This window comes from Lontra canadensis, unplaced genomic scaffold (assembly GCF_010015895.1).
Source record: "Lontra canadensis isolate GAN:19392208 unplaced genomic scaffold, GSC_riverotter_1.0 scaffold18, whole genome shotgun sequence".
Taxonomy (NCBI): Eukaryota; Metazoa; Chordata; class Mammalia; order Carnivora; family Mustelidae; genus Lontra; species Lontra canadensis.
Genome location: NW_022631012.1, coordinates 21800488 through 21816144, shown reverse-complemented (window position 1 = coordinate 21816144; position 15657 = coordinate 21800488). Strand labels below are relative to the sequence as shown.

Sequence of the window (15657 nt, the reverse complement as noted above, 5' to 3'; positions counted from 1 at the left end):
GTGAGGGCCAGAGGGTCCTCTCTTTGACAGGGAGGTCAGGGAGCCTTGTTTGATGCGGTGACATTTGACTCGAGACTAGAATCAAGGGAGCAAGCCAGGCGATAACCTGGGACATGCCATCCAGGACAGGGGGCAGCAGGTGCAAAGGCCCTGAGTGGGAGCGAAAGTGGCGGAATGAAATGGTAGGAAAATACTGGAGAGACAGGCAGAGACCTGGCCATGTAGAGCTGAGGAGCTCAGGTGGGGAGTTGAGATTTTATTGTGGATGATGGGATGCCATTGCGAGCTTTAAGCAAGGGGGTGGCGTGATCCAATTTGTGATTTTCAAAGATTGCTTTGGCTGCGGTGTGGAAAATAGCTCTAGGGAGGCAAGAGTGGAAGCAGAAAAAAGTTTGGAGCTTCTCGGAGCTGTCTAGGATGATGTGGCTTAGGCTAGGGTGTGAGTGGGAGGCAGTGAGAAGTAGTCAGATTCCAAATGTTATTTGGAGGAAACAAGAGGGCTTATTAACAGATTAGATGCTAGATTTGGGGCCTGAGCCCAAATGGTGGTACCATTTACTGCAATAGATGACACGGAGGAAAGAGGAAATATCTGAAATTTCAATATTGATTTCAGTATTGCATTTGTGATGCCTTTTTTTCATACTAGAGAAGTAGAGTTATAGAATAAGCTTCCCATGTTGACTATAAATTTGAAATTTTGCTTTTTTCCCCTTCACAGTAGGACTCTAATTATAGGTAGTGATCGTTTACATGCAGGTTGGAGACCCCACACACTTATTAAATTTATTGTTCTAATATCACTTGAATGAATTTGAGTTACTATGCAAATTGATACCTGATGGGATACTTTGCCTTTCAACAGACTGTTTACTACCTGCTTATATACTTAGCATGGATAGAGTAAGAATTTTACGTAACTGGATTGCTCAAGAACGATTTGATTTTCTCATTAAGGTTTTACCAGCGTATTCTATTTCACTTATTTCTAGAAGTCTTTCTAAAGTAAATTCAGACCCATTCTTATCCCTGCATAAGCCAAACTAAGTCTTCTTGACGCTTGGGGATTCACAAAGCCATAGTCCTCTGTTCTCACTGTACATTAAAAATTAGTTCAGGTTGGTGGAAGATGGACCTTTATGTATCCTCTACATTGGAAATTGAAGTTTGGACTAAATAACTTTTCTTGTCGTTGGGTCCTTTCTCATTAAACAAAGAATCTTAGGAAAAAATATATAGTGGTCAGTTGGGCTCCAGTCAGTTAAGGTTTTAACCTGTCAGGGCCTGTTAGAACTTGAAACTCCCTTTAGCTGAAATGCGTCCGAGCTCGGGAGGCAGGCTTCCGTGTCGGTGGAACTGACGGTTCCCACCGACCCCGGGAAGGTCCTCCGTGTTCCAGGGGCAGGAGCTCCTCGGCACGTGGATGCAGCAGCCTCCTCCCCGGCTCGCCGCATTAACGGGGCTGTCTTTGCAGAGAAAGTCGCGTCAACATGCAGGCACAAAGGATTGCTACTGTTCAGCTTTTCTCGAGCTGGTGTTCTAAGGACACTGCCTCTGCCTTGAGGAAAGTGCTCGGTGGACGTTTATAATCCTTCCTTACTTCAGCTCTTCCTGGATGCGCCGTCCTGTCCTACGTCATGACCCTCCGGAGGGGCTGGGTGGGAGGGACAGTGCGAGCTATGGCCCTCGTACGTGGTCAACCACAGAGCCCTCCCGCGGGCCTCACGGTGTGTGGCTGAGGCTATGCCTGTGGGAGAGCTCGCTCACGCGTGGCACAGGCCCTGCCTTGTCACGGGGTGGGGAGGACAGTGGTATGATGTTCTGAATGTGTCACCTTGCAGTAAACGTCCTTGGGTACCAAGCTGACAGGGTGGTCATGTGAAGAAAGCAGAACGTTTAGGAGCGCTGTAAACCGGTCTGTAACAGCTTTCTTTGTCCAGTTCCTAACTGGTGGTTGGTTCATAGAAACGAGGTAGCTGACGGGACCCCACAGCCCTGCAACACTGGGAGCTCCCGGGCAGAACAGGGGCCCGGGGAGCCTGATTCATAACCTCTACAGCTCTTAAGCAGGGATTGTAGACCTCCTGGGAGACCCTTTTAAATTTAAACAAAATTTGACAAAGTCAAGGACAGGGGTGCCCGTGATGTATTTTTTTCACCCTAAATGGCTTTCATCTATTTCGCTGCTGGCTCTGCAGTTTAGTATTATAAATGGAGCGCAGTTCAGTGACTGAACCTTCCTCAGCAAGGGTCTCAGAAGTAGGAAGTAATTATTTTAATAAACCCAGTCGCCACAGTCGTTCTGGAGAAACTGGATATCGATTTCCAGGAGGAGAGTCACAGTTCTGTTTACTCCTTAGGGTGGTTTTAAGCTGCTTTGTAATTCCCAATCCTTCAACTCCCAGACTTTTCAGTCCGTAAGTACATTGCATTTTAAGGTCATTAAATAAAATGTGTACTATTTCTAAAAAATTTCTGAAAATGAAGTCCTGAACGTGTTGGAAAAAAACAAAATGAATTTGTTCTGTTAAATATTTTAAACACATGTATGTATATGTACATGCGTACACACACGATATATCATTTCAGTGTAGACAGTTGTTTTGTGAACATTTCAAATCAAACAAATCATCTAATTCTTTCTGCTGTGAAGTTCTGACTAGCGTTGATGCAGTGGAAGGATGCATTTAACATGATTGTTCTCTGGAGAATGATTCTCTGAGTACAATGTCCTGCCTGCGGGCCACGCCGCGGTTTTCTCTTCTAGGAAGTAGAAGTAAATAACAGCACTTGCCCCGCAGGTTTATTCCAAAGTTGCGTTAACACACGTGTCTTACTAGGAATAGTGCAGTGCGTGCAAATACCTTGGGCGTCTTCGCTGTCGTCAGTTCTGGAGCGAATCACACGTGTGAATCATGAACATGAAGAGAGCCAATGCCAAAGTTACGGGGACAGGAACTCCCTGTACTTTTATTATACTAAAAGTGGTCTTTGAAAATTAGAATTTCCAAGTATCTGATTTTTTTAAGTGCGTGTATTGGCATTAGACATGGAAGGTGCTTTCCTTCTTTGAGGACGTAGATGTAAGCATATGTATCAGTGATGCGATTTTGGAACTACAGCTCTTTTCTTCAGTGCTTTCACGTTGAAAAGAAACAGCTGATTTAGAAGCTCAGACGGACCATCCTGTTAAGCCAAGTGATAAATCAGGAGTTTATGTGTCACATTTCACTCCACTAGATCAGAGTCTACAAAGCCCGGGCTCTGTAGACCTTGACACTGAGACTAGTGTGCACGGAACATAGCTGTTTTGATGTTTGCACTTGTGGTAGATCCAGTGAGCATGTGATCTGCTGTGCGGTTGGTGGAATGACTCAGCTGTGTGCCAGCAGCTCAGAAAACTTCCCTGAGAAGCATACTGGAAAGTGGTAACATTGTCCTAACTCTTGGTGGGGAGAACAGTACTGGCTTTGAGGTGAGAGCACCTGGGTTCTAGACCAGCCATGCCACTCTCCTGCCTCCTCAGGGACCTCACGGGATGCATCTGGGTGTCCTCCGTAGCACCCAGCCCAGGAGGAAGGTGGTATGTTTGTGGCAGGAGGGTGTGACAAATAATCTTGTGGACAAGCACTTGATCCCTGATGGTCTGTGAAAGGAAAGATTTGGACTAGACTATGGTTTCCCACGATGTGCCACATAAACTCCTGGTAGGGTAAGAGGTGGCTTTGTGTGTACACCGATAGATTTTGTAAATTCTGTAGTTTTATATATATATTTTTAATATCCATTTGGTGGCTATTAGAAAAATATAAGGGGCAGATCAAACTTGTGATGTTGTTATGTTATCATTCCATAGGTCACCGCTTTTTTGAAATACATTTACTTATGATAGAAGCGACTATTAGCACAGTATGTAGGTATACAAAAACAGTTTAGGAAAAAGGTGAGTAACCAGTGTTTGGAAACTGTGGTCTCTGAGGGTCTCTAGACCCCTTTCCCGAAATTTTTCCTTTCATTTTCTGAAATTGAATAGGACTCATCCCCCAGTTTCTATGTTTGCTATGTAAAAGTGGAGGAAAATGGGAGAACAGCATGTTGGGCTTTCCATTTGGAGCATGGAAATAATTCCTCTTAGCTCTTCTCACTTTGCTGGAATATGGAGAGTTAATGAACTTCCGTTTCCTTGGAGCTAAGTGGTGGCGACAGCAGGAAGTGCTGAGGGAAAGTGGGAATGCTTGTCAAGGTCAGCATCCATGAAGAAACAGAAGCTTGTGTTAGTGTCGTCATCTGCTGTCATGTGTATACTTTTCTTTAATTTGTCCTGTTCTCTTCTAGGTTCCTGGTGCAGTTCAGACAGGACAAAGTATGTGTGAAGTTCATTCAGGGCAACCAGAAAAACGGGAGGGTCCCAACATGCAAACGAAAAAACAACCGTCTCCTGGAAGTTGCCGTTCCTTAACCGGCTCCTCCCCTCTGCTTTCACGGACTTGTTTTGTTGTAATAGTGCAATTTTGTTTTGTTTTGTTTGGGGTTCATTGTATGTTTGGGAGTTGCCAAAGGCTAATACTGTTAGAGATCCTTGGCAAAATAAAAAAAAAAATTTGACTAATCAATTTTTATTACTGGAATAGTTTTAACCCTTATTAAAATACACAGCCTGTCCTGGGACAGGAATATAGAAGCTAACAGTGTCTGTGCCGTGTCATACGTGTTCTTTGTTTAGCATCATGTTAGATCTGTGTACCCACAATCAGCATATTACTCATCAATCATTACTATTTCTAAGTAGAGGAAATGGTCCCAAAAGGTAATTGCATTCATGCGTCAAATACTTACTGAGTGCCTCCCCCTGGCTAGGCACGGTGCTGGGTGGCATGAAAATGGACTAGGAAGGTTTTCTGTTTCTCAGGCCATGGCATTCTGGCTGGCTGGTGCTGTCCTGACTAGGGCTAGGAGAGGTCAAAGACGTTGAAACCAAAACAGTGTAACTATTGCCAACGGAAACACCATTATTCCAAATCCCGTAGCACCATCTCAACCACTACACTTCAAGAAGGGCTGGCCCTAGAAGTAGAAATCGATGACCAAGTGAAATTCCTCTACAGGTGGTTTCTGTTTGAAAAGAGAAAACTGACATTTCAGTAGGACTTTTAATTTGTTTGGCTCTTGTCATTGCTTTTAACAGTAGAAAACAGAGTCATTCTTACCATAGAAAAAGTAGCAGAAGTAGCCCCGTAAGATTATATTTTCCTGTTTCTGGTAAACCTTGTGTATGATCCTACATACTGAATATTTGCAGAGTGTTGTTTTCACCCCAGTCTGAGTAAGTACTTTGAACAGCTCATACAGTCAAGGGCTGACAGCCTTTCAGACCGTGGCAGGCATTCTGTACGATGTGCAATGAACATCCCAGATCTTCTCTGGAAGTTTTATTTATAATACACATTTTGTAGGAGAGAAGTGATTGGTACGGGGCACATATTTTAGTCAAGGAGCAAAGTTGTTTATACTAATTTGCAAGACTTTTTCTTTTTCCCCGAATTCATAATAAGGATTCATTTTGGAAACTACATTTTAAACTTTGGAATCAAATTGTTTCTTATTTGGGAGGATAATGTATATACATTGGTATGTTAAATAATAAAACTGTTCTAATTTGGTGCCATTTCCTGGATCACAACTGTATTTTTGTATTTCAAGCTGTGTTCTCATGTTGTGTGTCAATGTAATACCGCACCGAAAGGCTTTATCGTTCAGACATTTTGTGTCTTCTGTGTAATTGAATCCCACTGACCTTTTATAAACCAGACACATTCATTGAAAGTATTTTGGGGGGACTTTCTTTTAATTTTTGTACTTCAAAAAAAATCGCTCCCGTAAAGAAATTCTCAGAAGCCTTAGCGTTTATTGGTGTAGGTAGAGGAGAGCATTACTTCCTCTCAGTGTGGCGTACCATGTCCCTAGAGCGGTAGATTGATGGTTCCTGAAGTAGGTGAGTAGAAATCTGGAACTGAGACGGGTTCTTAAAAATGTTTAAAAAAATATGTAACACATTCACACTGTTCAACATGCGAGTAAGGATAAACAGAAATGCAGTGCATATCCTCCGTCCCATCATTCCCCCATCTGCTCAGTTCCTGCCCCTCCCCAAGTTAACCATTGTTTTTACTTGCTTTCGCACAGCTTTGTGCATATGCTTCCAAAACAAAATAAACATATAGATTCTTCCCTCCTGCTTTAGTAGACAAAAGCTAATACTCTGTAGACTTTGTTCTTTACTTCGTGTTTCTTGCTCATTGTTCTTTTTTACTGTGGCACAGACTTCTGTCGTGTGGATCTGTTTATCCAGTCCCCTCCCGATCGTCGCTGGGTTGTTTCCCACATGGAAATTTAAGTCCAGGAGAGGGAGGACCAATATTCCATAGGTCTGCTTGTTAAATCCTCCCAAATACCGTCTCTGCAGATTGGTCACGATGATGATCCGAAACAGTAACAGTTAGCAACAATACATTTCCCAGAGTTGGTTTCCAATAGAGAAGCCATTTAATCTCAAACTTTGTGGTAAGTGTTCTGCAAGGATGTAACAATAGCTCTATAAAGTAGTTTGAAGTGACAGTGTTTTTGCACATAATCCATCACTCCTAGTCTCGCCATTGAAATACTCAGTAATTTTTGGTCATGAAATTAATTCTAGGTGGGTTGTAACTTGACTTGATAAAGTTTTTCCAAACCTTAGCAAGAAAACTTCCTTACACTCCAGGATGAAGTGTGCCTCCTCAGAGTTTCCTAAACCGACCAAACCACGGATGCTACGGAGACGGAGAGCATCCTTGAGCGATACAGACTGGAAGTGAGAGTTCTTAATATTTTCAATACATGTAGTGATGCCTCCTTTTTTTTTTTAATTTAAATTCAATTAATTAACATATAGTATTAGTCTCAGAGGTAACATTCAGTGATTCATCAGTTGCATATAATTCCCAGTGCTCATTACATCAAGTGTCCTCCTTAATGCCCATCCCCTAGTTACCCCCTCCCCATCCCCCCACCCCCTCCCTGCCGCCTTTTTTTTTCCCATAGGGAGCAAGCTCTCGTGATTAGGGTAAATGTAATTGCTGCTGCAAGCAATTTTTTTGAGGTTTTTCAGCTCAGAAATAGAATCTTAAACCTTAGTCTTTGATCATGAGATTAGAGAGGGGTCAAAATCACAAGGAAAGCTTGTTTTTAAAACTCAACCAACCACGCATATGCCTGGGCCTTACCCCTTCCCAACTGAATCAGGATCTCCAGGACAGAGCTTGAAAATCTTGAAATTTAAAATTTACAAGAAAATCACCAGGTGATTAAGCACATTAAAGTTTGAGAACCACCTAGAAAAAAATCCCAGAGCTGCTCTGTAGCTACGCAGCCATGTGTCTTAACAAGTGCTCTGGGAGGTGATTCTGATGGACCCCTCGGGTGTCAGGCCCAGAGTGCCTCTAAGTACACCCATAGCATAGGCCAGGGTCACCAGGGACCCCGCCTGCCCCCCACCCCCACACCTGACAAGCGTTACTGATAAACTGTGGCATTGCCCTATTATAATGGGTGAGCAACCCGTATTTCCTTATCTTTTAATTTCTGTCACTGTCCTGCAATAGAGAAAGTATTGGCAGCGCTCCACGTTCCCTGGGTGCTCGGGCCTGGCCTCAGGGCCCTTCAGCCACCACTTCATTACCCAGCCCCTGGAGTGACTTGTAGGCCTAGACAAAGAGATGTGCTTGGAAAGAGTAACCGGGCCATCAGTACTAAATACCAGACTGTGGTCATTGGCCAAATTTGCAGTGTGGCTGACATGCTACCCTTGACTTTTGACTTCACGTACCATGGGGCAAGAAAGCAACATGGGAAAGCGACACTCTTATAGACTGGTTATAGTTTTGGTTCCCCATCCTTGGAATAAGAACTTGGACCCGGTACTTGGATGTAAAACCTTGAGCTCGAGTTTGAATACCTTCTCTCATACCACAGGGGTTGTGGGGTATTTCTGAGATGCCAAAGCACCAGGCCAAGAGTTCTGAGAATCAGAGACACGTCCTCAGGATGGAGATTTGGCTGAAATCTAGGAGGACAAAGGGTATTGTGCTATCCCAATTAGTGTGCTGAGTGAGAATCCCCAAATTCATGTACTTAAGTATAATTATGGTAATTACGGTTCAAAATTCTTAGTCTAAATATGACAGACAACATCTTTTTCATATGCCGTTTTTCACAGAATAGATAAGGCGTTTAGGTTCTAACCTCAAATCACAAGCACTCTTTAAAATGGCATATACCGCTGGGGTAGGATTTTGTGAATTCCTAATGTGTTGATCATGTAAGTCTTTACGAGAAGGAAGGCATTGTAGGAAGAGCCTTTTGTTTTCAAGCTGGGTGTTGGCTCTCTGCTAACAACTGCCGCACTCAAATTCACTCAAACCGGTAGGTACAGGGGGTTAAAGGGAAGAGGAGACAGGACAGCCGGTTTGCTCTTCTTTTCCTCCCCGGGCTGTAAGTTTTCACTGTCCATTCGGAGACGGAATGCTGAGGAGTTAATATGCTATTCGGAGGGGCTGCGGCTTTGGGTCTCCCCGTACTGATGCCATTACCTGCTGTCCGTCCTCGGGCTCTGGTTCACGAAACCTGAGGGAGCCCCAGCCTTGACGGGCCGGCACTCGCCTTCTGTCTCATCAGCTTCCATTCCAACAGCCACTCTGGAGAAAATTAATTGCTTTTGAGTTGGTTTCCTGCAAATCTTGGAATGGTTTGCCTCCTTCTCTTTGGTCTGAAGATCATTTTCCGGATCTGGAGTTAATCACAGTACAGCATAAACCACAAACTCTTCCTCATTAGCTTTTTTTGCCGCCATGGTGGCCAGATTGCCTCTGCTCAGCGCCATAAAATCCAGCAAAAATCTAACTTTGCAACCAAGAAAACACCGTCAGCTTCTCGGTGTTTAAGGAGGAAACTGGGAACAGAATTTGATTCCATATTCACCCAAAGGCCTGGCAGTATTGAGCAAAAGAAACCAGCCACCTTATTTCACTTACTTAAAATACTTTCTTTTGTCCAGTTTTGAATATAATAGACTTGCTACATCGTATTAGTTTTAGATGGATAACATAACGATTTGATACATGTGCATATAGTGAAACGATTGCCACAATAAGTTAACATCTGTCACCTCGCAGTTCTGCCTTTTCTTGTGATGAGAAGGTTTAGGATGACTCGAAGTCATTCACTTATTTTATATTCATCCTAACTTCCCTTTTCTTCCTTCCTTCCTTCCGTCCATCTTTCCTCCCTTCCTTTCTCTGACTCTTTTTCTTTCTCCCTCTCTCTCACTAATTAGTGTATCTGGCATATTCTCTTCAAAAACATTTTTTTAATGACATACACAAATAAATGTAAACATGCCTATCAAAGCACTTTTACAAAGTGGACACGTCCGTGTTCCTAGCACCCAAAAGAAGAAGCCCCTTTGTCGACCCCCTTCATAAGTCCCCACAAAAGTAACTTTCTCTCATTTTCTGGTATCGTATATTAATTTTGCCCTTTTTTGTTTTGGGTTTTGTTTTTTGTTTTTTGTTTGTTTTTGTGTTACATAGATGGAATCATACAATATATGCACTTCCTTCCAGCCTTTTCTGTCGGCATTAGGACTGACGTTCATTCACATCGTTGCTTGTAGAAGTTTGCTCTATCTGCGTGATACTTCATGGTATGGGGACACTGCAATGTTGTAATCCATTTTACTGTTATTTGGCTGTGATGCACAGTGCTGCTGCAGATGTCCCTGAGACCCGTCTGTTGGTGACTTCCCGTCCACGTATTCACGGGGCATGTCCCTAGGAATCAAGCTGCCAGGTCAAGGGGAAGCTCACGTTCACCTCCAGTGCATTGCGTCAATCTGATTTCAAAGGAACGGTACCAGTCGACAGCCCCACCAGCCATGCGCGGGGCTTGCATCTGTCCTACATCCCTGCCCCACCTGGTATCACCAGTCTTTTTCATTTCAGTCCCTGTAGTGGAACTTAGCTTTAATCTGCATTTTCCCCAATGATCATGAGCTCAAATACCTTTTCGATATTGGCAATTTGCATATCATCTTTTGTGTAGTACCTATTCAAGTACTTTGCCTTTTGTTTTTTTTTTCTGTTGGGATTTTCTTTTTTCTTTTTGATTTGTAGTTCTATCTTGGATATGAGACCCTTATCAGATACGTGTGTGGCACGTACCTCCACACGGTCTGCGGTAACCTTCCTACTCTCTTATCACTGTCTTTGGATGAACACATGCTCCATTTCAGTGTAGTCTGGTTTACCCGTTCTTTGCTTTATGGTTCATACTTTTTGTTTCCTTTGAAGAAATAGTTGTTGCTCAAGCTTACAAAGATATTTGCAGTTCCTTTTGGAAACTTTATTGTTCTGCCTTTCATATTTAGTTCTTTAGTCTTCTGGAATTGATTTTTTTTTTTTTTTTGAATGGTGTAAAGTAGGGAGTCAGGATTCTTTTTTCTTTTTCCCAAATGGATAGCTAGTGGACCTGGCACCTTTTATTAAAAAGGCCATCCTTGGGGCGCCTGGGTGGCTCAGTGGGTTAAGCCTCTGCCTTCAGCTCAGGTCATGATCCCAGGGTCCTGGGATTGAGCCCCAAAATCGGGCTCTCTGCTCAGTGGGGATCCTCCTCCCCCCGGCCCCCACCTCTCTGCCTGCTTGTGATCTCTGTCAAATAAATAAATAAAATCTTAAAAAAAAAAAAAAAAAGGCCATCCTTGTCCCACTGCACTGTTTTTAGATTTTCTATTCTATTAAATTTATTTTTGTTGTGTCACTACTAAACCATGTATATTATTACAGCTCTAGAACTTGGGATGGTCATTTAGAAGTGAAGTTCATAACTCAGAGGTCCTCTACTCTTGTGAAAGCAGGGAGTAAGGCATAAAAACTAATAAACACGCATTCGGGTATTTGGAGTAGTGATGGTTCACCAGAGTCCTGAATATGTGAACCTAAAGTCAGCCCTTTTCTTTAGCCGCAGGGCTTTGGGCATGGGAGCTCCTAACAGATCATGCAGGGAGAACATTAAATATGTCCTCAAAGTAAAGTAACTTCTAACTTTACATGCTATTTTGGTTTTCCACTGATGCAGTAGTTTGTTTCCATATTTTACCTCACCCCATTTTAAGTTTTCCCTCAGCTTCATAAAATTACTATGTTACAGAAAGGCATGTGAGTATTTCCTTTTGTTTTCAGGTAAGACTCCTGTCCTCAGATGCGGTTGCTTTGGTGGGGAGAGAACTCCAATAGTTTTTCCTAATTCTTTAACAAGCTTTCACACTATTTTTACAGTCTTTTCAACTGATTATCTCATGCAATAATAATTTATAGACAAGACCAGCTGGTGCTAGAAGTGAAGTCCTTCTCTAGTACCCTCACATTTTTTTAATTAAAAAAAAAAAAAGTGTTTCTAAATAACGTCCTAGTAATCACCCAATTCCTTGTGTGCAGTTAGCAGCTAAATTCAGAATTGCCTTTTCTAAAATGATTGCTACAAATTCAGCTTTCCTGAGCTTGAAATTTAAATTGACAGGAACACCACTGAAAAGACGACCAGTAGCATGTTTTTCAGTAGCATTAAAGAAACGCATCATTTCTTTCCTAGAGGGGCAAACTGTAGGCAAAGGAAAACATGCTTGCCTTTCATCTTATGTGCCACAATAATAATCAGTTGTCTTGAAGGTGTGAGTGTCTGTAAGTCAGATGGGAAGTAAGTTTGTATCAATCTAAGCTCCTACTCAGACGGTCTTGTTGACACATTGCTTCAACTGTGTCTGAAAATGAATTGTGAATTGTTTCAAAATTCCTTCATTTAGAAACCCAAAAGTAGTCCTTCACCTACAAATTCAACTTTCCTTTTTTATCTGGTAATATAACGTATATGGTGATACTGCCGTTCTGGTGTCTTTTTTTTTTTTAAAGAAACTATTTCCAACATCAGTATTTATTAAATCTACGTATACAGCATATTTATTGAGTATGAATGTTGCATTTTAAAGATACTGTCTTTCCCAAGTATATATTCTCTTTTTTTAAGATTGTATTTAAATTCTAGTTAGTTAACAGTGTCGTATTAGCTCCAGGTGAATAACACCAGCATTCGTCACTTCCGTACAACACCCATGCTCACCGCAGAGAAGGCATCCGTAAGTCCCAACTTCTAACGGGCACTGTCCTATTTAAGCAGAGTAAGTAACACTTACACTTACTCTCCTTGGTTTTGCACCTAAGAATGAACCAAAAATGAATTTCCAAAGTTTGAAACAGCTTTTAAACTAGAAGCTCACAGACTATAAGACTGTATCTCCTAGATTCAACTCAGCACCGTTTTATTCAAATGAAACGACATAATGCTTTCTGATGGGGGAGAATCAGCTTCTATTCAGATGACCAACCTCTTTTTGAAAATCAAGTTCAAAAAGGATTTACAAGTTTAATGCTCCCAAATACACCATTTGCACAGGAAAGGAAAGAACTTATTTGTACTTTGAGTGTGATTTTGTAGAATTTGAGTGACTAAACACAAATGAAAGATATTCTTAGGTATTTTGGTATTTGTTTCTATCGGAACACACCTTCACTTCAGTGTAGTTTTGAGTATGAACGGGGAAAAATGTTCTTATGTCTGGGTCCTGTTATAGACAGACATGGCATGAATTAGGGTAGCAACCCAGAAAATGGCAATAGTTGGAATTTAGTCTGTGATGGTCTTGGATTGTTTGGCAACAGCTGTCTTTACTTCCCTGCACAACTTGGACTCTGATCTGAAAAAGAAATGGGATCTGGTAACATTAAATGAAAAGCACTTGGGAGCTGTTGCTGAAACATTATAAAAGGGGAAGGAAATCCACCCACCAATTTGTTCTTCCCACTAGAAACCCCCCCCCCCCAAGATGAAGATGCCATGTGTGGCGTCTTGAACTGCCATCAGACCATACCAGACACACAAAGTCTGTGTGAAAGAGTTTACAAGTGTGGTTTGATACATATAGATGTAGGTGCACTATTCATACCCTCCCCCCCGCCAAAAAAAGTCATTCGTGATGGGTACATGTGGCTAATTAGGAAACTGGCACAAGGCTGCTCAGAAGTCATCACTACTCACATAGTTGCCACTTACTTCCCACCCGAACTCCACAAACCTGTCCTCCAGTGCTTCACCATGGGGACCACCCCTGCAGCATTTCTTTTATGACGTCCTGCTGAGACACGGTACATTCTAGTAATAGGAACTGCTGTATGTCAAGGGGAGAGGTTTGGGTTTCTGATTTTGCCACCAAGTCCTACTGTGATGTCATCAGGTCACTTATTTTTCCGTCACCACATCACCACTCGATCCTTTCAATATACTCAGTATTCAACTATGAAATGCTTTATAAACCAAAGTCAGATCTCGGAATGGTCCCTTTTGTTCTGTCTTAGACTTCCCTTCAACAAGTCTTGTCCAGTGTGTGTCATTAGACAAAACTGCTCGTCAGCATGACAGAAACTACACTGCCCCACATGAAGGCACTTGGAGTGTGTCTGAAAGGCTGCCGTCCTGACTGAGAACGTGGATGCTGAGGATGACAAGTGTCAGTGCAGGAAAAACACTTTCAGCTCTTACCTAAAAACAGAATTTTTCCTTTACACCAATGTATTTCAAGAATATCAGTAGAATAATATTAAGAAATTACCTCTGTCATCTAGGGGTTCCCAGCATTTTCTAATATGAAGACTGCTTCTGAATTTATTCATGAACGCTGGCATGTGGGGGACAGGCTTTTAGCATCTTCTGACTCGATAAATAAAATAACTTTTATAAGTGCATGACTTAAATAAATATGCATTTTCTTCATCATAGCACCTCTCAATACATTTGCAAAACAGAATTACATATGTCTGCAAGTCCTATTAGTACGATCAACAAACAGGCTTGGTTCATGTGGTGAATTCCTTGCAAAAACCAAAGTTTGGGAATTGTGCATCCCTATCCTCCAAGCCCTTTGCTTTACAAATAAAAGTCAGAGCCCAGAGAGATGATGCGACTGGTGTTACGTTTTGGGGTCACTGGCAGAACTAGACTGTACTCAACGTCTTCCGGTATTTCCATTCCCCACCATAGGCTCCCTTAGCAGGACTGGGAAAAGATACCCAAACTCCTGTGTCTTCATTTATGAATTTACAGTGGTGGCTATTCATCGAAGATGTCACACTACAAAAAGTATGCAGGAAAGATGGGACCTCGTTGTGGAAGCCCAAACTGGCCATGCCTGGCCCATAGTAGTTGTTCAGTAAATACAGCAGATGGAAACACAACTTCTTTTCCATAACCAGCCCTCTGCCCTCCCTGAGTCTCCACTTCCCTCAAGCTTGAAGCTCTCACTGTCATTGTTCACTCTTACACAGTTGAATATTCAAACTTGCTTTTCCCAAAGATAATTATCTATAATTCAGTTCCTACCTCTGCCCACTCTCCCCACCTTCCATCACTTCAATGGTGTAGTAATTGTCTATTGGACTCACTTCCGTGCCTGTGGACCCTCCCTGTGGCAGGAAGTGACACAAAAGGACTGTTCTCATTTCCGAGTGTTTCAGAAAGGAACTCTCTCTCTTACAGTTCTAAGGAAAGTAACAACGAAATAAGTTTTCCCTTGGTCTTCATTCATTCTTCCTAAGATTCTAGGAGTTTGCGCTACGCTCACTGCGATGGTGAATATTCCCAAACCAAATCGTAGCTTTAGTACTGTAGGTAACACCATCGTGCCGCAGCAGCACCCACTTTGAAGCACCTTGGCGTCGTCTTCACGTCTGTGAAATGGGTTCTTGAGCCCAGGGGACTCGTTTTTTTTTTGCGTGGAAAAGCCAAGAGATGGCCAAGGAGGAGCGCTGGGTGTGGGCAGAGCGGGCGGGTGACCCTGGCCTTCCCGCGGGCCCACATCGCACTCAGGCTTCTCCCAAGGGAAGGGGCGAGAACGCCTGAGGCTTTAGGTGTTCGGCGTCGTCAGGAAAGCGGATTTAGGCTCGGTCGGGGTTGGGCAGGTGCACGATCACAGCGCTCGGCCTGGAGACGCGGCCCGCGGTTTCCAAAGCACACGCAGTTGTGGTCGCTCGCGCCCCCCAGCCCCCACCCCCGCGTTCACTAGGAAGCGCTAGGAAACCGAATTTCTGAGCCTGCGACAAGCCGATGCCGCCTTGGAAAACAGAGCAGAGGGGACCCGTGCGGACCAGCGCGACTCCCACCCGCTGCCCCGCGTCCGGCCCGCGGGAAGAGCCTCGCAGAGCGGCGGGGAAGCCCGTGCTCGGCCCGTCGGTCCGGCTTCGTCCTGACTCACAGACGCGCACGGACTCGCAGACGCGCACGGACGCACAGACACGCGCACAGACACGCGCACAGACGCACAGACACACACGGACTCACGGACGCACACGGACTCACAGACACACACACGGACTCAGACGCGCACGGACACACAGACGCGCACAGACGCACAGACACACGCGGACTCACAGACGCGCACAGACACACAGACGCACGCGGACTCACAGACACACGGACTCACAGACGCACACGGACACACAGACACGCGCACAGACGCAC

The 15657-nt window shown here is 43.5% G+C and overlaps 1 protein-coding gene across 7 annotated transcripts in view; it reads left to right on the top strand.

Moving 5' to 3' along the window:
• Positions 1 to 5668, top strand: part of MYO1B (myosin IB) — a 177275-nt gene extending 171607 nt beyond the window's left edge. For all 7 annotated transcript variants that reach the window (XM_032860200.1, XM_032860202.1, XM_032860206.1 and 4 more), the window contains one exon: positions 4336 to 5668. In XM_032860200.1, the coding sequence (XP_032716091.1) occupies positions 4336 to 4459 (124 nt within the window). In that variant the 3' untranslated portion in view covers positions 4460 to 5668. The remainder of the gene's footprint in view (positions 1 to 4335) is intronic.
• The last annotated feature ends 9989 nt before the right edge of the window (positions 5669 to 15657 follow it).